At 35.5% G+C, this 26,637-nt stretch overlaps 1 protein-coding gene across 1 annotated transcript in view; it reads right to left on the reverse strand.

Annotated features, from left to right (window-relative positions):
• LOC148941464 (propionyl-CoA carboxylase beta chain, mitochondrial-like) overlaps positions 1–26,233 on the reverse strand; it is a 59,095-nt gene extending 32,862 nt beyond the window's left edge. Inside the window, exons 1-5 of the mRNA XM_089103793.1 lie at positions 26,122–26,233; positions 10,698–10,895; positions 8,821–8,934; positions 7,469–7,594; positions 4,246–4,392 (exon numbers count right to left, since the gene is read on the reverse strand). Coding sequence (XP_088959919.1) covers positions 4,246–4,392; positions 7,469–7,594; positions 8,821–8,934; positions 10,698–10,886 — 576 coding nt within the window. The 5' untranslated portion in view covers positions 10,887–10,895; positions 26,122–26,233. The remainder of the gene's footprint in view (positions 1–4,245; positions 4,393–7,468; positions 7,595–8,820; positions 8,935–10,697; positions 10,896–26,121) is intronic.
• Between the last annotated feature and the right edge of the window lie 404 nt (positions 26,234–26,637).

Raw genomic sequence — 26,637 nt, forward strand, 5'->3', positions numbered from 1 at the left:
TGCCATTTTGCAGTTTTTAATATAAGTGACAAACGAATCATATAGCATTCCGATATTTTTTTTTTTTTCATTGTTTGCCAATTTTTTAGTTGTTGTGCTTTTGTTATAATTTTCTTGTTTATTTGTTTTTTATGGATTTCGGAATTCGAATTCAGCCTATCGGGGCTTGAGATAGTAATTTCTCGAAACATCTATTTATCTATTTATCACTTTTAACAATGAATCATTATGGAGATAAATAATTTTTTTAAATTTGTTTAAAGTCCTTAAGATGATTCTTTTTTGTTTTCTATAAAGGCCAAAATCTAATCTTCTAAACATTATAATCATCCCTCGAATGATGTATTAGACTTTCACCTATAATGGCAAGGGAACTGTTCCCTAGCATAAGTTTATTTTAAGTGTGTGCTGGAACCACAGAAATAGGAGGAAGGGGGTAAAATAAGATTTAGCCCAAACCTTTAAAAATCAACTCCCAGCTTCAATTTAAAACATTAATGTTGGGATCCTTTTCAGGGGCGTAATTTGCTATGGGGCTTGAGGGGGACAACTGCCCCCTCCAGACCCAAGTTTGCCCCCCCCCCAACTAGAATTTAGTTTCTGCAAACAATCATGTCAAAATAAAGTTACGCCTGCATAATTCAAGCATCCAGAGAAATAAGTTAGTTTTCTTTAGTAGATCTTGGCCTTTATGGTACTGTATGGCTAATTTTTCAGTTTTCACTGTCATTTTAACTTGATTTGGGAAGATTGGGTCCAACTTTGCCCCACCCCAGGATTTTGATGATATTACGCCACTGGTCCTTTTGATGGCCGTTAAAGAAAGAAAAGACAGGATTCAATATGGAATTATAATCAGTGAAAATAACTGCTATAACCTATTAGTCTTACTCAATCAGTTTTTAATGTCTGTCCTCACAGAAGTGAGATAGATTGGTAATAGGAATTTTACTTTCAGTACATAGTATTTAATTGCTGCGTAAAACCTCCTTCTTGAAACAAGTTTTTGATAAAGAAACTGATTTTTATAGCATAAGAATATAAAACTCATCTTCTTTCGGCATCCTTTTTTCTTCTGTACCTAGGTCACGTACCCTCCCCTCCCCCCTTTCACTTACAGGTGGCACCATAGCCCTGACGCCGAACCTGGTCAAAAATCTTGAAATAATTACCTTTTAGGCAATAAATCAATAAATTATTTAAATAGCCTAAACTAAAATTACATATTGCCTTTCTAAAATGACACTATTCCTCATTTGGCTTCAATTGGCTTCATGGCACCATAGCCATGACGCCGAACCTGGTCAAAAATCTTGAAATAATTACCTTTTAGGCAATAAATCAATAAATTATTTAAATAGCCTAAACTAAAATTACATATTGCCTTTCTAAAATGACACTATTCCTCATTTGGCTTCAATTGCAGATGCAAAAGCGGCCAGTTAAACGATACCCAGTCAAATGTAGTGGAAAACAGGTTCAAATACATAAATTCTGTTTCTAGTTCTTGTGACGGACACTCTAGGGTTTGTGGCTGCCAGGAGGGGGAAGGGACTCTTCTACTAATAGTTAAGCCAAATATATTTGGAAACAGATAAGACAGAATATTTAAGTTAGTCTTCTAGAAAAAAATTATGCTATCTACCGCTACCGAAGGAAAGTAATAAGTTAATTATAAAGACCTAAATAAAGTATAATTCAATTCAATTAATTTAATAATGTGTAAAAAGAAAATGTTATCCCCATTTCTTAAAATGAATTTCTTATGCAGAAACCACTCTTTATGGCATGAAAATGTTCGCAAATTTTTGTCTCGTTATTTACTTTTGCTAAACATTGGGCCCATAATAAAGGAACCAATTCGGCTATGATAATCAGAAGTACGACATATGTCATTTTGGTAAAAAATGAGTTATGTATGCGCCATGGGTACACGAAGCACGGGAATCGAATGATGCAGTTAGGATTGTCCCATCTTGTACCGTTACGAAGATAAAAACAGACATAAGCCTCTATGTGGTGTAGATTTTTTTTTTTATCAGGTCTTTTTGCAATTCAGAATGACAGGAGAGAATTATCTTACGGAGCTATGACATGAGGGCCTGGCGTTTGTCTCCTTTTTTGTCAAGGATAAAGGAGACATACTCCATAAGACGGAATAGTTTTGATTTGCTCGGAATACTTGAATTTAATCTATACCACTGAAAAGAGCAAAAAAGTTGGTTTAGAAAATGTTCCCTTTATCCCCATTAGCCTCATCCTTCAGAGCGACCACAGCCGACAAACTTTTTTTTTGTTTTTTGGCTCTCTTGAAAAGTTCCAAACATGGCATGTGTCACACTTTTAATCACAGCCGAATTATACCAAAAGGGTATAATATGTAGAACTGCGTACATTTTTCTAAAACCTAGCCTATGTTTTCCGTAATAATCTAGCCATCAATCTTTTACAATCATGAAAAATAGTTTTAGATAAAAGAACCTGCATAAATTTAAGAACAGTATAATTTGACCTTTATTCCCACTTAATTAAAAACCAAATTTCGGTATATTAGAGATAAAACTCTTTCGAGTGTTTTTAGTTTTACTGGATAACGCTGCACTGTCAGTGGCACTAGTATATCTATTTCCTATGAGACTATGTCAAAGCGCCAAACGTTTTTACCTTACCAGTTTTCTTTGATCAAAAAGAAGCGGGGAAATATTTCGACGCTAAATTAATTAATCAATAAAATAAATTAAAATCCAATATTTATTTTAAATTAGTTATCAGTTACATTATTTTATTAATTAGATATGTTTCAACCTATTTTTCGTTTGAGGGTTTATAAACTACATACACTATCTTTAGATATTTGTTTGAGCGAATGAACAAAATAATAAACTCTTTCTCTCAGCTCATTAATTATTTAACCCCTTTTGCCCGAAGAAGAGTAACCCCTACGAAAGGAAAGGAGAAAACAAAATTGTTAACCCTAATTTGAATTAGCGCCATTCTGATGCGGGACACCTATACTATCTTTCACCGAAAAAATGTCGCAAGAAAGAACTGCTCCTAATTAAAAACCAAAGGTTTGACAAATAGTGGCGAAAAAGAAACAAACAAAAAACGTCATAAAAGACAAATAGTGACAAAGGCAATATGAAAAATATTTATTAGACAGTGACGAAATCAAATTAGAATTCTTAAAAAATGCCAACAACAGAGCCAGTCGGACAACATGGATAAGAAGAAAAAAACTTCTCTCTTGTGAGGGGGGGGGGGGGTGCCTACTAATTGTATGATAAGAAATGCATATTTGGCTCAAGGTCTCAGGTGCCCATCATACAATATCACGTCATTATTTTCAAATTAGTGATTCGCTGGGAGCTGGGGACACTTACCAATTAAATAAAGTAAGATTTTTGAAATTAACTTGAATCATTAGTTTTAAGTGTTTGCAAGAGTTTCAGTGGCAAATAACATAGGCGTTCATAACCCAGGGTGGCTGATTCAAACCCAGGGTGGCTGATTCAAACCCAGGGTGGCGTTCAAACCTAGGACTGAATTACAATATCCCAAATTATTAGTCTGTATGAGATTTAAAACAGTTTTCGTCATTAATATCGCTGAGCTTAGATCGATCATTGTATGATCATATTTTGACGGAAGTGTACTAGGGTGGATCTTATTTGAATAGTAAAAGAAAAATCATTTTTTTTTCTTTTAACTTTATTACCCTGAGGACACCACAATGAGATCAATTGAATAACTAGGATGTCACACAATAATGTTGACCCCCCCCCCAAATACGCAAAATTTTAATTATTTATTTTCTTCACTGGAGACCCTATTTTTAACGCTATTTCATAATAGACAATTATTATAAATTTAGAAGTCAGTAACTACAAAATGTTTGTTGAAGTTTTCTCCTTAAAAAAAAAATTCTGTAACTGTGAGAAGTTAACCAAATAAAAATTTATAGTTTTTGTTTTAAAATTTTTAACAAGTTTTTCGTTAAAAAAAATCCATCGTCTCAATTCTGTATATTCTTGAACAATGATAGAAAGTCATTTTCAAGTCCTCCTTCCCAAAAATCTTAGTTGAAGTTTTTAAGGTTAATCCTTAAAACCTTAAACTTCAGTGGGATTCCTTAAACTATTGTGAAAGAGATAGGAAACTCTCCCACTTAGAAAATTAGTGACAGGTCTTTAGGGTTAATTTTGAAGAGAAGAAAACTCCCCCACTTAAAAAACAAAAAAAAACCTGTGGCACAACTCCAGAGGCTTCTACGTTTCGTTGAAATATATCAGCGTAACCAGCCAACGATTCAACACCCTCTTGGATTCTAGCTCCACCGGAGTCGTTTAGTCCAATTACGGGTGCGCCCACGAGCATTGCTTGATCCATGATCTAAAAATAAATAGTTTACTTTAAAGAGTAGGTTATAGATGTTTTTCTGGGACAACGGTTTCCTTAATGGTAAAAGTAATAGCTGTTACGCCTCTGATAATATCTAACTAATGGCTGATAATAACAACAACACGATATTAAAGACTAATAGCTGCGAGAAACTTATTTTCTGGCCTTCCATTGGTTTCCACAATAAAATCCTATTTCGTTGAAATAGTGAAATAGCTTGGATAAATGTGACTGGTTTAAAGTAACTAATTGGAACAATCACTAACTATTTCCCCCCCCCCCCCCAAATTTTTTATAACGGATCGAATTGACTTAACTTTTTAAGTTTTTGCTTTTCTCAAGAAAACGATGTTTCGGTGCTTATTCTAAACCCTTTTTAATCCAGTATGTTTCATTTATAATTGTACTGATGAATCAGCGACACAAAATTATTAGCAGCTACGTAAATTTCCTCATCTGATGGAATATTCTATGACTGAGAACGATATCTAATTTGCTCATCTCTTTTAGAACGGCTGGAAAACTTTTAACGAAGAATGATTTAAGCTTGGGGGAAAATTTAAATTCCCAAATAAACGAGTATTGACACCAGTAAGCTGTTGTATTTCATACGAAAATAAAAACCAGGTTCCAACATTTGTAATGGAACGAAGAACCTACCGAGGAAAAAAAATTGAAAAGTACATAAAATTAGTAAGTCACATGAATATCAAATGGGAAAATCCTATTACAAGCTTTTTGCCTGGATTCGAAATCCGAGTGTGGACTCTATGAAGAAGCTTTTACCAAAAATTGAACATTTCAACAGTTGTTTTTCCTTCTTTCCTTCTCCAATGGCACCAATTCAAGGAAATACTGGGGCTTTTTCCTCAAGCTTTTTTTGCTTTAGATCAATGTCAATATTTAAGTTTTTAAGCATTATAAATATCCATCGAATGATTTATTACACTTTCACCTATTATGGCTAGGGAACTGTTCCCTAGCATAAGCTTATTCTAAGTCGGTGCCAGTGCCCGATAAATAGAAAGAAGGGTGTAAAATAATATTTAGCCCAACTCTAAATCAACCCACAGCTTACATTAAGAACATAAACACTGGGGTCCTTTTGATGGTCGTTAAAGAAAGAAAAGGCAGGATTCAATATGGAATTAAAGTTAGTGAAAATCACCGCTAAAATTTATGAGCCTTACACAATTAGTTTTAATGTTTTTTTCAAAATCTAGGCGAGGTAATTTTCAATTTTTTTTTCAACGAAAATACGAAAAAAGGGAATTTTTCAATACAGATAAAAAAAACCGTATTTTTCAAAATTTCGGGGGGGGGGGGGTGTCACACGGGGATAATTCTCCCTGCCCCACACTTTTTGCCACTATTCTCTTTCTTTACGGCTTTGGACTTACTATATTCTTAGAAAAAAATTGTATTTTAAATACATTTCTTAATAGAGCAACTTGAAACTTGAAATGTGAGCTTTATTGTCCAATTGAGTAGCTGCAATGAGGGAATTTGGGGACACGACTAAACTTAAACTAAAATCTTGACTCGAATAAATTCAGAAGCCTACTCGTCGACATTTTGTATGGAAGGCTTCATATATTTCTACCAAAATTACACATAAAAAAAAAAATCAATACAAAAAAGTTTACGACGACTTGTTGAACAAATCATATTTTAGGAAAGCACCTGAATATTCGACAAACGATTTTCAGAAATCACTTATAAGTGCATTACAGTAAGATGGCTCAGGTTATTCCAAAACAGAGCTGAAAAAGGCCCACCCGTTCTCAGTCTGCTAATATACTACAACTACTATATCCTAGTCTATTTATCGTGGAAAATAGACAACTCGTATTCGTGATATGAAGAAACTCTACATAACTTAAAATTCTTTTTACTCCAGAGCATGGTTGTGTATAGCCAATAGGGAAGAATCTCTCGCAAAAAACTTCGACCAACCCACTCAGAACAGGTATAGCAGCCTGAGTTTTGGGAATACCCAAACTCAACATAAATCAAAGAAAAAGATTAGAGCTTTTAGTTAGAATTCTTCAAAGTAGCCCCGCAAACCTGGTCAAACCAGAAAAAAAACTAGCCGAATCCAAACATCTGGAACTAAAAACACAAGTTCTAACAGAATTAGATCAGTTTATTTAAAACTAAAGTTCCAGACGTGCAGAGAGTTTGTGTTTCACTTCCTTCCCATTCCGAAGATTATGTATCACACTGTTGTCCGTAATACATTTCTTTTATAAAAGCCTGATTAGTCTTTCCCAGAATTGTCTCGCTCTCCTTTGTCAACCTGCTTAGACGGTGTTTGCTTTTCGTGTGGTGTGCGAAAAAAGTTTTGGCGGATGTTTTTCTCCAACTGGTGGCTGCGACCACTGCTTTACTCGTTGGTGAAGAATAGCGGCACGCTACATATTTCATTTCTATGTATTTAAACTTTCTTTAGAGAATCTTCCTGTTAAAACCATTCCTATTAGACAGCACCAAGAAATGTTTTGGGAAAATAGTTTTAGAGGTTCCCCCCCCAAAAAAAAACAGGAAAAAATATTCCTTGAGACAGCGTCATAACATAAACAATAACAACGACGTTATACTACTATTGCCAAGAATTCATCGTAGTACTAAACAGATATGCACACCACTCCTTCATCCTGCTCTATTCAGAACTTCATTCTTTACTCTCTCTCTCCTTGATGAGGTTCCAACTACCCTAAATATTTCCTAGAGCCTCTTCAACACCCTTTGAGAGCATCCTGCTTTCCATTTGACCCACTGGGATTAGATTACTTCAGGCTTTTACCAAAAACTATGTTCTTCGGCAACCTATTCATCCATAAAGTATGACCAAAGTATCTGAGCCTTTCTTTCATTATACATATGGACAATGGGATCCAACAACATTTTTCGAAAATTGTACCGTTTTTTTTTTATTTGTAACGACCTCTAGACTCCCTACTGTATTCAAATAGATAAATATTGTTGACCGGTATAATGCAATTATAAATATTAAGGAAGGGAGACGTCACAAATACAAACAATAATAATAATAACAATAAACTACCTTGCAGATTTTCTTTGCATGAATTGAAGAGAGACTCCCTCCAAAGACAGTAAAATCTTGGCTGAATATATAAGCTGGTCTACCATTGATCAGTCCATGGCCAGTAACAACTGAATCCCCAGGGTACTGCAAAATGTGAATTAGCAATTAGTTTTTGATTACGTCGCAACCGAAGACTGCCAGTGTTCACTAGCACTTTAGTCGCTTCTCTCCTAGGATAAGATTAAGGTTAAAATTGACCGAATAAATTCCCCATTGCAACATAATAATTACAACCTTCTTTTTAGTTCAGAAATCTAATAAAATAATCAATCCAGCGTAAGAAATTCAATGAGAATCAACCAATCACAGGTTTTCAACACAAAAAGTTAAATTTTTTCCAGTGTTGTTACTGTGTTTTTAACAAATTTGCTGTTTATTTTTTTTTTTCATTTTTGCCTGGGCAATCACTGAGGGCGTCTAATATATATAAGCTACATCTAAGACATTTCGATTTCAAAGTTTTGATTTTTAGTTTGCAATATAAGAATTACCTCCTTGTGTGAAAGCATCCAATTAAATACAATTCAAATTTTGATGAAGCAATGTAGTCTTTTATTGGTGATTCTTTAGTCATTATTAAACTAAACTTTATTTTGATTTAGAAAGGCTAATGATATCAAAGGTGAAACTTGCAGGGAATGTTGAGGGGTATGTTGAACTAAATCGATGGGGCAAACAGTCCACGACTGGAAGTGCCTAGATTAAAGCAAGACCTATCGCCTAGAACGCGTATACCTATCGCCAATACCTATTAATATACATAACACTTTCCAATATTCAGTCTTTTCCTTCTTCTCACTTGTTGCCTTTCGAAACTCAGTAAGCAACCATTAGATATTCGATTGAAACACTCCGACTTTATATTTAAATTTCGAAGTTTCAAGGTTACTATGCATATAACAATCTTTTTCTTTTCATATTCTGGAAGAAAAGCAGCATGATTCATTATCTTAAATTACCTCCCTGTCTTATCAAGTTAAAGCTTACCATTAAATCTTAGACTGAACTTTGATCAAGTTAGGTCAAGTCTCTTTTACTGCTGGTTTTTTAGTTAGGATCCCTTTTTACTTTCAGCCAGTCTCATATAGGCTATATTTTTCTACTTTTTCCTTTCATCTTGTAAAGATGGCACTTACAGAAGGAGCCAAAACACCCCGAATTTTACATTTTAGACATTTATTTTACCATATTAGAGTTCTTCTTTTCTTATTCTATTTCTTTTCATATTTTGGAAAAAAAAGATTTTTCAATATTTATATTTCAGTTATGTTTAGCTTGTCCTCTATTAATTCAAAGTGGATCTATGATACCTTTTCCTTTCCCATTCCAAAATCAGTACAAGTGTGCTCAGCAAAGGTGTCATACTCAACAAATGTTCCTTGATCACATAAAAGTGAAATTCTCTCTCTGGCTGTCAGCTTCCCCTGTAAGGATAAAACTCAAAATAATATTTATCAAGACACCTCAGCATAATGCCACATGAGAAGGAGAATCTCCTAGATTCTAACTAGTTTTAGACTATTTATTATACACCGAATGAAAGACCTGAATCAATGGTTTTATTCTTCTATTATAAAGAATAGAAGAAAAATTTAGGAAACGTCCACAGGGCAATTATTATCACACCACGCATAGTTGAGAATCTAGCAAAAGAAATGATTCGCACTCATAGGGGGGTGGGGGTGTAATTTTTACCGGGTAATTCTTACTCAGTTCCACCGCACAGATCAATTTCATTTAGTTACCTTACTCCTATCACTATCACTGGCTATGTAATTTTTACTCTAGATTCACGTGACCAAAACTGAATTTTAGGTTATGTATGAAACTTTAAAGCGGCCTATAGCGAAAAATTAACTGTCTAGTCATTACTTGACGCAAGGTAAAATATTATTCTAAATAGATCTAGACTACTAATAATAATAAAAAATAAGGGGACTCAGCAATTGAGCCCCCCCCCCAATGATATTTCTGGATATTTAGGCTAAAGTCGTCTCAGCGCCTTCACAAAATCGGATTTTTGACAATGAAAACAGAATAAAAGAAATTATACTGGACTATCATATTCTAGAACGAAAGCATTGACTTTTGAAGGACCTTCGTGATGTTCTTGTTTTTTTTTTATACAACATTATTCTCAAGACCATTCACAACCTTGAAAATAAAGTTCTAGTAAACGCCTTGTCCATTTTCCATACTTCTTTTTGAAGTCTAAAAAATATGTCACATTTGAATTAATATGTTGTCAAAATTTTAATTTTTACAGCATATAGTTAGAACCCTCAGAGTCACATTGCTGAAGCCCTGTCTTATTAAGGCAGGGTAGCAGACTCACTGGTATGATTTACTGCCCAATTGCGTCTCAGTGAACTGTTAAAGTAAAAAAATTTTTATTAAACAATTTTGTATTTATGATTATATCCCACCATTCCTTTACCCTGCATGCAACTAGCTGAGGCAAAAAGTTATTCAGGACGTTTCTAATAAGGTTTAGATGTTTATAAACCTAAAATAAAGTTTATAGAGCACATACAAAAGTTCTCCCAGAAAAATTTGAAAATATCTGTAAACATCATGTAAAAACACGATAGGAATTTTTTTTTCACAGTAAGTGGCTAAAAATAACACGCAAAGTAGAGTGAGCTTCCCTGCTTCCACCTTCATGCCAAAACAAAATGGTTGGGGTGATCTACAGGAAAATAATGTTAAGAAGCTAAAAACAAGAATGTGTACTGACATGGAAAAAAGTCTTACAAAAGCCTTATGTGGAGGTAATTAGTAACGTAGTTCAATAATTTAAATGGTGACTTTGTTGAATTGCTCAGTAAAGATTTCCTCTGCCAATGCTGATGGCAATATCTAGGCCATGTCTTGAGAATGGGGGACCTCAAAACTCCCAAGAAAAATATTCCACGATCGAGAAGATCACCGCTCTCTTAATACGTTCCTGCAACCCGCGTGGGAAGATGTGATGCCGGCAGCAAAATATTGTGAAGACTGGAGACTCCTTGTCAATGGCCTAGATGCCTCTGAAGCACAGGAGGATCTATTGTCTATTGACCTTTCTGTTTAGCATATTCCTTTGCTTGAATATTTTTCAAAATGTGATCATACAATGGATTAGTTCATTTTCAAAATTACCACATCACTCACTTTTCTTCTTTAGCCTAAGCTCAGATATAATTACCTTTTTGTGTTGTCCCTGAATTCTCTTGGGGCCTCCTCCCTGGTATGCTGCTTCTCTTTTTTGGTGTATAATATCTTTTACTTCAAGCGTTTGTTGTGCTGTAGAATTAGCTCGATAAATTGCCAGCACCTGAGGCAATCTGAATCCTCTTCCTCCTAGTGCAGTCCATGTCAGGGCTTTCAGAGACATGGTCTATAACTAGATAACTAATCAGTCATAATAAATCCAATAGTAAAACTGTATACTACATATAAAAGGTCAGTGCAACAGACTTGACTTCATGTTTTAATTAAAATATACTATTAAAACATAAAAAAGAAAGTTGAACTTTGAAAATGGACAAAAGAGAGAAAGGATATGTTGTATGTGTAGAAGCCCTTGAAAAAGAAAAAGTCTCTGGGTCAAAAAGTGCCAACATTAAGAACAAATACTAGGTAAGTAATATAAAAGTAAATAAGCAATGGTAATAGTATGAGATCAAAAGGGAACCAATCAATAAAAAAGATTGATAAAGAATGATTAGATGATAAAATTTTTAGATTTTTATTTGTTTACTTGAAAACAGTTGTTAAAATATTGTTTGTGGCATTCCATTGGTAAACATATATCGCATTTTTATATGAGTCCTACTGAGTCATATTCTTAGTAGGGGGCCTCCCCCAGGTCACTCAGCGCGTCCCCAGGTGGCGGATAGGGGAACGTCCTAAAGATATGTAGGATAACTCCATAGGAGGCGCAGACCTAGTTCCTGGAGGTCCATAATTGAAACTGGGACACCCTAGCCCGGGGGTCATAAATACAGGCGTAGGAGGAGGAAGGCCCCTAAGATGTACACCGTATAGGGTCCACTTGCGTGTGGACACTTCCCGGCTGTTACAAACCCTCCCCCAGCAATGGGTCAAACTGCTCGGTGCTGCAGACCACCGAACGAGAGGATCCCTTTCTAGAGGGACAACTGTAAAGGGCAGATGAGCCAGAACCCTGGACAATAGCCTCTGCTAAGAATAGAGAGGAATGGCATACCGTTATCATGACAAAAATGCCACGAAACTCCTTCTCTTTTATATGAAAAGGCAAAAAAAATAGAATAAGAACCTATGCTACCTAGTCCAGGGCAACCGACGGTCTGATATCTAGAGTTATAAATAGTAGAAATGATGATATTATTGATGATGATAATGATGACAGTCATAATATTTTATTTGCCGCGTCAGCGGCAACCGATGATTATTTAACCAATTTGACTACTCTCCAGTCAGAGAAGACACCAATATTTACCCCAAAGACATCACTTTCACTTGGAACGCTAAACATACGAACACTTGCTAAGCCTGGAAAAAAGGAATTAATTTTAAATAAAATCAACCGCTACCATCGGGATATTATCGAACTGTCATATGCCCACCTCCCTTGAAATAGAACAGAAGCCATTAATGGAAGCACCCTCATAACCTTAGGATGAAGTAATGGTGTTCACCGTCAAAATGTTGGCATTCTACTCTCGAAACATGCTATAAAATCTCTACTTGTCATAAATCCACTCTCAGAGCGTATCATTACCGCCCGTTTTAAAGAATCCATCGCTAACATTTCCATCATTGAAGTTTGTGCCCTGACTCTTCCGGGAGTGACCAAGATGACGAAGACTTCTACGCCCAGCTCCGACACACCATAGACCAGGGGCCCAAGAAGGATGTTCTGTTCGTCATTGGAGACTTTAAGGCTATCGTCGGACAATCAAATGCAGGTTTCCAAGACGTAATGGGAAAGTTCGGACATGGGAGACAAAACCTTAGGGGGAAATGCTCATAGATTTCTGTCGTGATAACGAGCTTTTCATTACCATGATATTGTTTCCAGAAAAGTTACATAGAGGTCCCCAGACGGCCGAACCTCAAATATGATTGACCTCATACTAATCCACAAGCGTTGGAAGTCATCAGTGCTGAACACAGTATCTTTGGCTGGTGGTGATTTTGACTCAGACCTTGTTCTATTCATGTCAGAACTCCGTATGCGCCTCCGAAAACCCCAACCACCCAAGAAAAGGTACCCAAAATACCGCGTCGATCTCCTAAAAAACATCAAAACATGACAAACATAAAACTGCTCTCTCGAATAAGCTGTCAAGCATCCAACTCGTGGGAGTCCCAACCACTGAGGAAGTCTACCGTCTGGTTGATGAAAGCACCTCAATCATCAGAGAAACGGCTAATGAAATCTTAGGAATACAGTCCCGCTCTGACAAACCACGGATCACACCCGAAATCATCGATATCTGTGCTGAAAAACATATTCACGCCAATCACGCCAACAAACAAGACCGACAAACCCAGGATGAATACAAGAGGTTAAAACGTCAAGCAGAGAAAAAAATACGGCAGGCTCTGGGCCAATACGTCAACGACAAGTACCATGAATGCGAAGCCGCCTTAAAAGAAAATGACAGCCGCTACATGTACAGAAAAGTACCGGAGTTGTTTAAAAAGAAACCCGTGACAGCATCAACCCTGTTAAATAGACGTCGGCAACTCATCGCAGATTCTGATGAGAGATAAGAACAATGGAAGGAACATTTTCGCCACAAACTAAAACTCACAATAACCCCTGACCCGTATATCCTACTGTCTTCTCAACTACCGGAGTACATAGATCCAAGTCCACCACCATTACCAGAAGAGGTAGTTGCTGCTATACAATCCCTGAAAACAAATAAAGCTCCTGGCCCAGATGGCATACAGTCAGAGCTACTTAAATCAGGCCCAGAAGAACTGGTAGACATTTATCATAAAGTCACAATAGGCATCTGGGAAACAGCCCACTTTCCCAGATCCTGGGCGAAGGCCATGATTGTCCCCCTTTACAAAAAGGGTGAAAAAGGCAACTTTAATAACTACAGACCAATTAGCATGACAAGCCAACCAGCCAAGATCCTCACAGAAAACCTACTTGACCAACTATAAAACTTGACAGGCCTCACTTAAGAGGAATATTAGGCCGGCTTCCGAAGAGATCGATCTACAATAGATCAAATATTTTCCACCCGGCAACTGATGGAGAAAACATAGAAATTGCGAAAGAACTGCTCTTACTTTTTATTGACTTTAAACAGGCCTTTGATTTAATATGCCACATTGGGCTTTGGCACATACTTCTGCATTATTGAGCCCCCAAAAATATGGTAACGTTGGTCAAAAATATGAAATTGAACTTCTGTAGCCAGGTTCAGACACCTGAGGGATTGACAGAAGAGTTCCAGACGTCAGCAGGTGTTCTTCAGGGTTGCCTCCTATCCCCTCATCTATTTAATCTATTCTTAAATGCAGCTTTATCACTTGCTAAAACCACAGACGGTGCATCCATTGGAGAGAAACTTGTCGACAAATTAGCGTACGCAGACGACATCATTAAAATTAAGTCATGAATATCTCCTCCAAACAGACACAAACGAGATAGTGTCAGCAACCGAAGCCCTTGGGATGGTTGACAACACAACAAAAACGAAAGTCATGCGTGTATCCAGAGACTCTGCACCCAGAGCCATAGAGCTAACCAAAAAAAGAGATAAAATGGAAAATGCAGAATCTTTTGTCTACCTCGGCAGTCTTTTAACCTCTAATAACGATTGCTCAAAATCAATTAGGTGCAGACTGGGCCTTGCAACCAGCAGCTTCAAGAGCCTATCATCAATTTGGAAAAGTAAATTAATATCAAAATCATTGAAGGCCCGGCTCTTTAACTCTCTCCTAATCCCCATTGCTATGTATGCAAGTGAAACATGGTTTATTAAAGCTGATGACGAAAGGCTAATCTCCGCATTTGAAACAAAATGTCTTCGTCGCATAATAGGGATCACCTACATCGACCGAGTATCCAATGAAGACCTCCGTAAACTCCTCCACTGCTCATACACTATCATGGAGCGAATTAGAAGTCAGCAACTCCACTGGCTTGGTCATATCCAACGAATGTCATCAACTCCCCAAAATCACGTTTGAAGGACGGTACATGGCACACGACCTCGTAAGAGATGGTGCGACAACTTCAATGGCTAGAGCCTCCCGTTAACTCCTGCGTCTTGCACCAGATGGAACCGAATACCGTCGCCATATTAAACGACTAGTGAGAAGAGAAGAAGCCCCAATACAGCCACAAGGGCTGGATGGGATATAAGTCAAGTAAGTCAATTGTTTGTCAGCAATGGATTGGACGTACACTTTTATTTTTACATATGAATAAAGTTCTGGGAAATGTCTTTGGTGGATTACTCAGTTGTATAAAGACATTTTGAAAAGGGAGCAGTATCAAAACCTAAAACAAGCAAAAAGAAAATCACAATGATTCAAACTTAAAATGAACACAAACTAATATGAATGAATAAAGAAAACCTTAAGAACAGAAGTTGAAATGAACAATCAAGTCAAGCTTAACACAAATAGAAATTACCACAAATAAAAGTCTGGATACCTCCCCCTAAACTCTCTAATGGCTAGAGTTTCATTTGTATTTCACTGAGTATAAAATATATTTAAACAGTTTTCTTTTATCACTATAACTTAATAACTAATTGAATAAAAGATTGTCTAAACTTCCAGAAATGCTTTCTACACATTATTATATTTTAAGCAATGCACCTAGTTTCATTAGGCTGATATGCAACAAACGTTCAATAATTTTTTTTTTTGCAGATATATTCCTTCAAATGCATAGAAAATTGATTGGTGAACTGATTATCTTGAAATATTTGTTGCTTTCTTGTAACCTTGATTGAGGTTGTGCTTTTCTTAGTTTCTTATTGGTGTTTCGACAAATGGAAAACTTTTGAAATGCATATTACTTTTAGTAGAACACACATGACACTTGCCTTTTAGAGGGTTTGAGGAGAAACTCTAGTTTGTAAACCTTTAATACCATTGTTTTGGCAATTAAAAAACACAATGTTCAAAATACAAATGGTTTTCAGTAAAGCACAAACAACACTCTAGCTTTTGAATGATTCAAAGGGGCAATAGCCCTACTTTTATTATTTTCTGGGCTATTTTCAGCCCTATTTTTGGTGGACGGCAGCTTATCCCCCCCTAGAAAATTTCCGCCGAAAAATAGTTTCCAAATGTAAAATAGAGCAGCCAAAGGGAAATTAAGGCAAATAAAAAGAATGAAGAAAAGTGTATAATTGTACATCAACTATTATAAAGGAGGGGTAGTGGGTCATTGTGTAGGTGGGGATGGATGCCAGATGGCTAAAAGAGCAGATGTCAATGCCCAAATGGTCTAAGTCTCAATGAACCTTTAGATAAATAAAGGGAGTATGGGGAAGGGGAGAATTAATCCCCCATATCCCTTCATTTAGATCAAGCTGGAATAAGGTTGCTGCAGGGTGATACCTATCTTCTTATTATAGAAAAAAAAAAGATTCAGATAGTTATTTTAAAGCTTTGTTTAACTATACCAGTTTGCTTCATATTTCATTAAATTATATGCAATGATTTGTAAGTGTGCATCAGTTATTATGAAGGAGGGGTGGTTGATCATTTTGTAGGAAGGTGTGGGGGAGCAGATACCCCAAAGGGTGTATTTTAATGCCAAAGATCGTCACTCTCATTAAACCTTCGAATAAATATAGAATTAGCTCTAGGGAAGGGGGGGGGGAGGGAGAAATTGATATCTAACTCCTCTTGATTACTGGGAATATTTCTGGTCTACACTGGGTCTACACTAGGGAAGGGGGGTCTACTACTACATTTTGAAAGTAAAGAGTTACATTAAACCCCAAAACGAGCAACATTTATTCTGTATAGGAGGCCTAACCTCTCCTCAAACCCCTCTTATAGTTTTAAAAACTTTGGAGGATGCTCATTTGATTGGAAATTAAGAGTTTTAGTTCCTTTTTTAAAAGTAAAAGTGGTTGAAGAGAAAGCAGTCCATGACCTAGAACTGTTTTTAATATATGGTCCTTTTGTAACCCTTTAGGACATCTGATCAACATTTTGAGGCACCTTTTCGCTCAAAATATTTAAAATATCAATAAATTTGTATCTAAGAATGACACCCCAGAGACGATGGGATAAGACCTGCAAATTATGAACAATGTCAACCCTTTACAGTTATCAACAATGTCAACCCTTTACAGATATATTTTATAGTGGAATAGGTGGCAGGGGTATGTTTGGTCTTGGGAGCAGGGGCGTCATTTGGGGGGGGGGGCAGTCCCCCAATAATGTGGAGAAAACAATTATTATATATCCCGTGCCCCTTTAATATCCGGATAAGGACCCCTCTTGCCCCCCAATAAAAATACTGGAGATATTTGTTTCGTTCAAAAGCTTTGAAATGTCTAATATGTTTGCCTTTGAGGTTGACATCACCCCTACATCCTTTATCTTTATCTTTACCTGCTAAGATAACTCAACCCCCCGGAAACACAAAAAAAGAATTAAAATAACATAAAAATAAATACGATAAGATATTCTACACCACATAACCTGCCTATATTTTCGAATATTTGGAATGTAGCACTGTTTTTGGCAACCAATGTCCCAACCTAGAAATTGATTTCCACATTAGTTTCCTTACCCTGGGGACTTGCATATATTTGTTTAGCCCTTTACCAGCCCTATCTTTAGACAAAGCAATTACTTTAATTTTATTGTGTACCGGGTTCCCTTAGCCAAAGGGCTTGCAGATAAAAGTTTCAAGCCAATCCAAAAAAGTTATTTCCCCTGTATTTGACCTCATATTTTAGGGGTTTTGCCAATAAACTAAAGTTGTTGTGTATATTAGGTTTATCTTGGCCCAGAGACTAATAGCTCCAAGTTTCAAATTAATAAGGGACAAAAAAGTTTTTGGCTCTTTTATCTGAAAATCAATATTTTTGCCAATTAATGTCTCCTTGGTGCAATGACTTTCACGGTATAAATTTAAATAGAATCAAAAAATTTTATTGACCTATTTTTGGGAGGTATATGCCCCCAGCCTAAATATTTTTGTGCATTAGGTTTCTACTTGCCCAGGAACTTATGGTTTATAATTCTTAAATATGTGTTTTTTGGCCTGTCAAAATAACTTGCCTTATCTGATCACACAAGAATTTGCTGCAACCCTGCTCTCCAGAAGGAAACACTAAGAATTCAGGAACCACATGATGGAAATACTATATGCTGAATTTGCTGTTGTATAGCTTGTTTGCCGAACCATTCAAAGGGGGGCCAGGGAGGGGGCAACCACGTCAACTGCCCTGGGTGCTACATCTGAGGGAGGTGGTACTTTGATCAAATTTTTCACTTTTATTTGGCTTTTTTTGCTTTTTCAGTGAAGAGGGGGGTCTGTAATTAATTTTGCCCGGGCAACACCATCCCTTGGAATGGCTTTGCTTGATTGTCATTAAATCAAAATTAAGAAAAGAGCACACATAGAAAATTCATCATGTATATATATATATATATATATATATATATATATATATATATATATATATATATATATATATAGGCTACATCTGGAGCCAAAAGTGACCCAGGGAAAGGAGGGTTGCATTATCTGAAAGGGTACCATATAGGATTGGTGAAGAATTGGGAATATTGAGAAGGAAACATGTTTAAAAAAGAAAAACAAAACAATTCTTACATTGCAGTGACATATTCCTCACAAACAAATATGTTGATCAACCCCAAAATAATTTACTTGGTTACCCAAAGAAATACAAACACAAGGTCACTCTAAGAAGCTTCAAAAGCCTAGAGTTAACTGCAGAAGCAGACAAGACTTTTCAGCCAAAGGGTCATCAATGATTGGAAATATTTAAGTGAGGAGATAATGTCTTCAATATCAGCCAATGTTTTCAAAAGGAGACTTGACAAAGAATGGGAAGCCAAACCCTTAAGATATGACTGGAACTGGAACTGCCCATTGTCCTGTGTCTCACAAATAGTGATTCATTCATACCAAAGCAACTCACACACTCAATCAAAAGTTGACATTGTGCAGCAGTGTGTATTATAGACCACAGGAAAATGATCCCCTTGATCATACCTATGTGTGGTTGTTGTTACCAAGTGGGCTTAAATTGTATCTATCCTAGTACTCTCTTAGTCAGAAGGCATGTCACTGGGCTGTAAACACAGCCACAACCATCTTTTTTATATTTTGTGCAAAGTGCAAATTAAGGTAATAATGAACAGTCGAAACAGAGCACATTGATTGTAGTGAATGTGATATCCTATCGGCAATATCACTAGTCTGAGCAGAGATGTCCCATTTAATGTCAGTTCTCAGTTGGGAGTGTTTGAGTCAACTGACTAGTGTTGGCAAACTCCATCTTGAGATCTTCTTTGAAAGATTTCAAGGAATTATCCATAACAGAAGCTAGCTTTGCTATCATAGCTTGCTCTCTAAAGGGGGGAGGGGAGGGTTAAATTTGTAGGATGGACACGACCAGGAACAAGTAAGTGATTGCATCATCTTGCTTAATAATTTTTATTCTCCAGTGGACAGGTCCTGACAATCACCGCAAACCCACTTCTCAAGAATGTCACACTCTATGGCAGAGGACCCCTCATCAAATTCTGTAGAACCGGAAGTACATCTATCATGGCCTTTAACTGGGCTTATGTGTTTTCACTTGGCCTTGCTGGACAAAATATGTTCAACTAAATCAGAAAATGAAACTAAACAAGTCCAGGCTATGTGCTAGGATACTACCTAAAAAAAATCTAGGTACTTTTGTCTTATAGTCACCATACTCAAGATCTTGCATTGCGAACATGAGACAATAACCTGTTTTCATGGTGTTTATACCAGACAATTAGCTTCGGCTCGGTGGTAAACTACATTGTAGCAATATTTTAATTAAATATTTAGTTGGTATATTGGTTAGGTTATGTATTTAATATAACGTGGTCTGGGCAGCCCTCCTTCCATAATTCTTTGTTGTAGTTTTCATAATTTTGTTGATAAAGTATTATATTTTCATCATATTTTGTTTCACTTCATTAGCATTAACCAAACTTCACTTCTAGACAGAAATTGAGTGTGGTGGCTATAAGACACAAGTACCAAAATCGAACAAAAAATACTTCTCTGCAACAACTTCTCAAGCTGTCACTAAACCAGAAACTTAGAATTAAGGCAAATGCTTCTTAAGAGTTAAGGCAGGTGCTTGGCTCACTACCTTTATAGAAAGAAACAAAAAAAGATTTACAAATCAAAACATTGAATTGTAAGTAGATTACAGGATTTGCATAGGCTAATTTTGCTCAATTGCATACTAGGTTCTTTACTCTAAATATTTTTGAAAGAGGGGTAAAGTTTAGCCCAGTGCAACTGTAATCAAAATGTGTTAGCTACAATTACTCTACATATTATAAAGAAAAAATAGTTTTCTTATTATTTTTCCTTCTCAACAGCCCCAATTTTAGAGGGATATCCACTCTTTTACAATTGGAAAAAATAATTTATAAGCTTATATAAAATGGTACTATCCAATCTCCTTATAAGCCTAATGAAAAACATTTTTGCCATCTAGTTGGAAAATTTAGCCCACCCCTATATAGAAAAAATCAATATTTGACAACTAGTTGACTAGTAACTTCTCCCCAGCAAAACTTTCATTTTCCAACTAGTTGACAAGTAACTTTTCACCAGAAACACTTTCTTTCCAACTAGCTGGAAACATTACCCGAGAAACAATTCATTTCCCAACTGTGGCGTTTATCTCATATAAGGATGGGCCAAATTTTCCAATTAGATGAAAAAATGTTTTTAATTATAAGGAGATTGGATACCAACATTCTATATAAGCTTATGAAGTAATTTTTGTCTAATAGTCACAGGGTGGAGTCCCATTTTAGAATTATACCCAGAAAAGCAATCATGATATTAGAGAAGAGCATAAAATTTATGAATCAAATAGCAACAGGTTAGTATTATTTTATTGTCAAGTTTCCTTTAGATGTGGTCATGCACTAGATTTTTGGGATACCACCAGATGGCTAATAGAAAATAGTACAGTTTAATAAAAACAGAAAAAAAAACCTTAGCCAAACATTATATATGGAAAAAAATGTCTAGCCAACTAGGTGGCTAAAAGAATGACAGTGGAGGCTATATATATGGAATCTTTAAATTAGCAAAGCAGTTGGCTATTAGATCTCACATATATATTCATTTCAGCCTTAATTAGCCAAATAGTAAGCTAGTATTATAATTGTATATACACTATCAAATTAGCTAACTAGTTGGCTATTAATATCCCAGGTATACATAAACTTTATTTTAAAGTAGCCAACTAGTCAGCAACCAATAAAATTGGCTATTAATATCCCAGGTATACATAAACTTTATTTTACAATAGCCAACTAGTCAGCTACCGTATCAATAAAGTTTCTAATACACAGTAGAATTAGCTAACTAGTTTGCTATTGAAGTCTCAACTATATACACATTAGAATTAGCTAACTAGTTTGCTATTGAAGTCTTAACTATATACACATGTTTAGATTAGCCAATCAGTTGGCTACTAGATCTCACCTATATATACACTTCAGCCTGAATTAAGCCAACTAGTCAGCTAATAAGAGAACTATATTTACTTTATAGAATTAGCTAACTAGTTGGCTATTAATATCCAAGGTGATCATAAACTTTATTTTATAACAGCCAACTAGTCAGCTATCAATACAATTTCTAATACACTTGTGGAAATAGCTAACTAGTTGGCTATTAAGATTTCAAGTATATATAAGCTTTTGTTTAAAATAGCCAACTAGTCAGCTATCAATAAAGTTTCAAATACACAGTAGGATTAGCCTAGCTAACTAGTTTGCTATTGAAGTCTCAGCTATATACACACGTTTAGATTAGCCAACCAGTTGGCTATTAAATTTCTCCTATTACCTTGAATTGCAGCTTGGAGCAAAAAGGATTTTCATCCTCGTAATGCTTCATTATGACTTCTATGGGTTGTTTGCTAAATTTGGGTTGAGGACTCAGCAGCTTCCCATTTGTGCAGGAGCTACTGCTGCATCCATTCTTTGTCTAGAATTTTCTTGAATGCACCTGTTGAATCAGTAGCCACTGTATCTTCAGAGAGTATTCCACAAGTTTGTTACTTGTTGGCTCAAAAAATGGCTTCTTTCTTGGACTAAGGAGCATTTCTTGAAGATCTTTTTGGAATGACCTCTCGTCACAGAACGTTCTGGGGGGAGGGGGGGGGGGGGGTAAGGCGACAAGGGAAAACATTTTTGGAAAAAATTTCCAAATATATATATACATTTCAACTTGGCCTATATATAAACTTCAACCTGAATTAGCCAACTAGTCAGCTAATAAGAAAACTGTATATACTTTATAGAATTAGCTGACTAGTTAGCTATTAATATCCTAGTGTAAATATAAACTTTAGTTTAAAATAGCCAACTAGTCAACTATCAATAAGGTTTCTAATACACAGTAGAATTAGCTAACTAGTTTGCTATTAAAGTCTCAGCTATACACACATATTTAGATTATCAAACCAGTTGGCTATTAGCTCACCTATAAATACACTTCAGCCTGAATTAGCCATTTATTCAGCTAATAAGAGAACTGTATATGCTTTATAGAATTGGCTAACTATTTGGCTATTAATATCCCAAGTATATACAAAATTTAATTTATAATAGCCAACTAGTCAGCTATCAACAAAGTTTTTAAAGTTTCACTTGTTTAGATTAGCCAACTAGTTGGCTATTATATATATATATATATATATATATAATAAGAGAACTGTACATACTTTATAGAATTAGCTAACTGGTTGGCTGTTAAGATACCAGGTATATATAAGCTTTAGTTTAAAATAGCAAACTAGTCAGCTATCAAAGTGATTTGGAGTGCCAATTAGTTTAGATTGTCTGTGGCAGGGATGCGGAACATCTTGCTTTCTGCTCATCATCTCTATATAATATTTAGACTACATGGCTAATATCAAACTGCTTTATGTATAAATGTTCTAGATATAGCCAACCAGTCAGCTACTGAAAAACAGTTTAAGTATACACAAAGATATAAAATAGTGAACCAGTTGGCTACTGAATTGATTCTATGTATATACAGGAATGGAAATTAGCAAACTAGGATTATCTGCTAAGTGCTGACAATTTCTTTTTTAATGAGGGGGGGGGGGTAGGGGCAAGGTTGTTGACTTGACTTTATTTAAGGAAAAGGGGGTAAGAAGAGGGTTAGGGAAATGGGGTTTAGAAAAGAGATGGCCAGGATTAAAAAAAATGATTATTTTAGCAGAGTGCAAATTATATCTGATTTGAAGTGCTAATTAATTTAGATTTAATCTTTCCCATCATTTTACTTTGATTGGGCAGGAAGGGTAGGGATGTGGAACATCTTGCTTTGCACTCATCATCTCTACATAATAAGAAGATTACTTGGTTAATATCAAACCACTTTATATATATAGCAAGAATAACAAATAGTGAGATAGCCAACTGGTTAGCTAATTATGCTGTATAGGCTATTAGAAACTGTATTGATAGCTAACTATTTGGCTACTTTAGGCTGAAAGATATTTATAGGTGAGATCTTAACAGCCAACTAATTAGCTAATTCCACAAGTATATTAGAAATTGTATTGATAGCTGACTAGAGATCTAATAGCCAACTGGTTGTCTAATCTAAACATATATATATACAGCTGAGATTTTAATAGTAAACTAGTTAGCTAATTCTACCTTGTATTAGAAACTTTATTGATGTTTGACTAGTTGGCTATTTTAAAATAAAGCTTATGTATACATGGGATATTAATAGCCAACTAGTTAGCTAGTTCTACAAAGTATACACAGTTTTTTTTATTAGCTGACTAGTTGTCTAATTCAGGCTGAAGTGTATATATAGGTGAGATCTAATAGTCAACTGGTTGGCAAATCTAAACAAGTGAAACTTTAGAAACTTTGTTGACAACTGACTTGTTGGCTATTTTAAACTAAAGTTTATACATACTTGGGATATTAATAGCCAACTAGTTGGCTAATTATCTAAAATATATACAGTTCTCTTAGTAGCTGACTAGTTGGCTAATTCAGGCTGAAGTGCAGGCCTATATGTAGGTGAGATCTAATAGCCAACTGGTTGGCTAATCTAAAAACAACTATATAGCTGAGACCTTAAAAGCAAACTAGTTAGCTAATTCTACTGTGTATTAGAAAGAAACTTTATTGATAGCTGACTAGTTTGCTACTTTAAACTAAAGATTATATGTACCTGGGATATTAATAGCCTACTAGTTGGCTAATTTCAAGTGCATTAGAAACTTTATTGATAGCTGACTAGTTGGTTATTTTAAAGTAAAGTTCATAATAGTTACCTGGATTATAAATAGCCAACTAGTTGGCTAATTCAGGCTAAATTTATATAGAGATGAGATCTAATAGTCAACTGGTTGGTAAATTTAAAGATTGCTGTATATACACTTTCATCAATTTTAGCCACCTAGTCAGCTAAAAAATAAAGTTTATATATAATGATTGGCTAAGGATTTTTTCTCTATATATAAACTATACTATTTTATATTACCTGTATGGTTGAAATCCCTAGATATTTACATAAGATTCTAAAAAAAATATTAAAATTGTGTTTTTTAAACCTAGCTTTTTTAGCCTTTTTTTATGATCTTTCATAATAGCCTACAATAATCACTTCTGCCACAAATTGCAGTTTGGGCCCTTAGGGGGCCCCAAAGGTATTTCATTTTTGTTACCACACAAAGAAGTTATAACCTAACCTAACCTGTAAAATACTTGATTTTCAATTCAAACAATTTTCCTACCATTTCAAGTTTTTCAAATGCCATCAACAAAAATAGCAGTGAAATTTGTGATTTGAAACTTTGCCATTGACAATTCAGGGTATATATTTGCACATTAGGGGGGTGGGGTAAAGTTCATGGTAAATTAGCAGTGGGCCAAATAATTTAGCTAGGATGAAAGTGAAAACATCATTTGATGTTTTTTCATAATTCATATAAAATACCTTTGGGGCCCCTTTAAGTCTTCAAGATGCAATTTGTGACAGAAGTGATTATTGTATTATGAAAGAGCATAAAAGACCCATTTTTAGCACTAAGATCTTACATCTTTCTGCAAAGATTATCATTTTCTAACTCATCTTTGTTCTAAGATCTTACAGCTCACTGATGTTAGCAAAAAGTGTGAAGACCACCACTGTTCTCCCATACAGAACAATGATAAGAGAACTTTGATGATCTGCTCATCATTGTTCTCAGACCGCTGATCAGAGCAGAATGATGAAAGACATTTGCACAAAAACAACCAAAGATGTAAGATCTTTGTTTAAAGATTTCACTTTTAAGCATTTTCTGACAAAAGATGTAAGATCTTAGCACAATGATGAGTGACAAAATGCCCCTATTGTTCTCAGACTGCTGATCAGAGCAGAATGATGAAAGACGTTTGCACAAAAATGACCAAAGAGGTTAGACCTTTGTTCAAAGATTTCACTTTTAAGCATTTTCTGACAAAAGATGTGAGATCTTATCACATTGATGAGTGACAAAATGCCCCTATTGTTCTCAGACTGCTGATCAGAGCAGAATGATGAAAGACGTTTGCACAAAAATGACCAAAGAGGTTAGACCTTTGTTCAAAGATTTCACTTTTAAGCATTTTCTGACAAAAGATGTAAGATCTTAGCACAATGATGAGTGACAAAATGCGCCTATTGTTCTCAGACTGCTGATCAGAGCAGAATGATGAAAGACGTTTGCACAAAAATGACCAAAGAGGTTAGACCTTTGTTCAAAGATTTCACTTTTAAGCATTTTCTGACAAAATATGTGAGATCTTAGCACATTGATGAGTGACAAAATGCCCCTATTGTTCTCAGACTGCTGATCAGAGCAGAATGATGAAAGACGTTTGCACAAAAATGACCAAAGAGGTTAGACCTTTGTTCAAAGATTTCACTTTTAAGAATTTTCTGACAAAAGATGTGAGATCTTAGCACATTGATGAGTGACAAAATGCCCCTATTGTTCTCAGACTGCTGATCAGAGCAGAATGATGAAAGACGTTTGCACAAAAATGACCAAAGAGGTTAGTCCTTTGTTCAAAGATTTCACTTTTAAGCATTTTCTGACAAAAGATGTAAGATCTTAGCACAATGATGAGTGACAAAATGCCCCTATTGTTCTCAGACTGCTGATCAGAGCAGAATGATGAAAGACGTTTGCACAAAAATGACCAAAGAGGTTAGACCTTTGTTCAAAGATTTCACTTTTAAGCATTTTCTGACAAAAGATGTGAGATCTTAGCACATTGATGAGTGGAAAAACGCTCCTAAAGAAAGGCATCAAATCAAATGGTATTTTCACTTTCATCCTAAGCTAGCTAAATTAAAGTGCCACCTATAAATTTACCAGATCATCATTTCCAAGGATAGTGAAAAGCCTCTCATCTAGAATTCTAGCATCTCTTTCTTTCCTGTGGGTACATTTGACTGCTGGTAGTCTATAGTTCCAATAGCCTAGAGGCTATTGGAAACAAGCTAACCCTTACTAATAGTAATTATATATCGCAGATGGGGCAGGTACTCTGCCATAGGCTAACAGTTAGCCCACCATTTATAGAGTAGGTTTTAAAACAGCATACGACTGTTCTTGATGATTTGAAAACGAGCTAAAATCTGTAAAGGAAAAAAAATATTTGCAAAAATTTCAAACCGAGTTTTATCCGCCTATTATATTTCAGATTTGCCAACTGTAAATAAGCTAAGTTCTCAATTTGGCCTAACTTTTGTTTCTCTTTTCGACCATAATAAAATGAAGAATGATGGCTTGGTGGTCCATCGGACCATCTCTTCTTACTGTTTCTGGGATAAATAATAGTTCTAACCTCCACTGCATGGTGACAAAAATGCTATTGGGTTTCAAGAG

The sequence above is a fragment of the Artemia sp. Qi Xiang Cuo genome, chromosome 18, assembly GCF_049724085.1.
Source record: "Artemia sp. Qi Xiang Cuo chromosome 18, ASM4972408v1, whole genome shotgun sequence".
NCBI lineage: Eukaryota > Metazoa > Arthropoda > Branchiopoda > Anostraca > Artemiidae > Artemia > Artemia sp. Qi Xiang Cuo.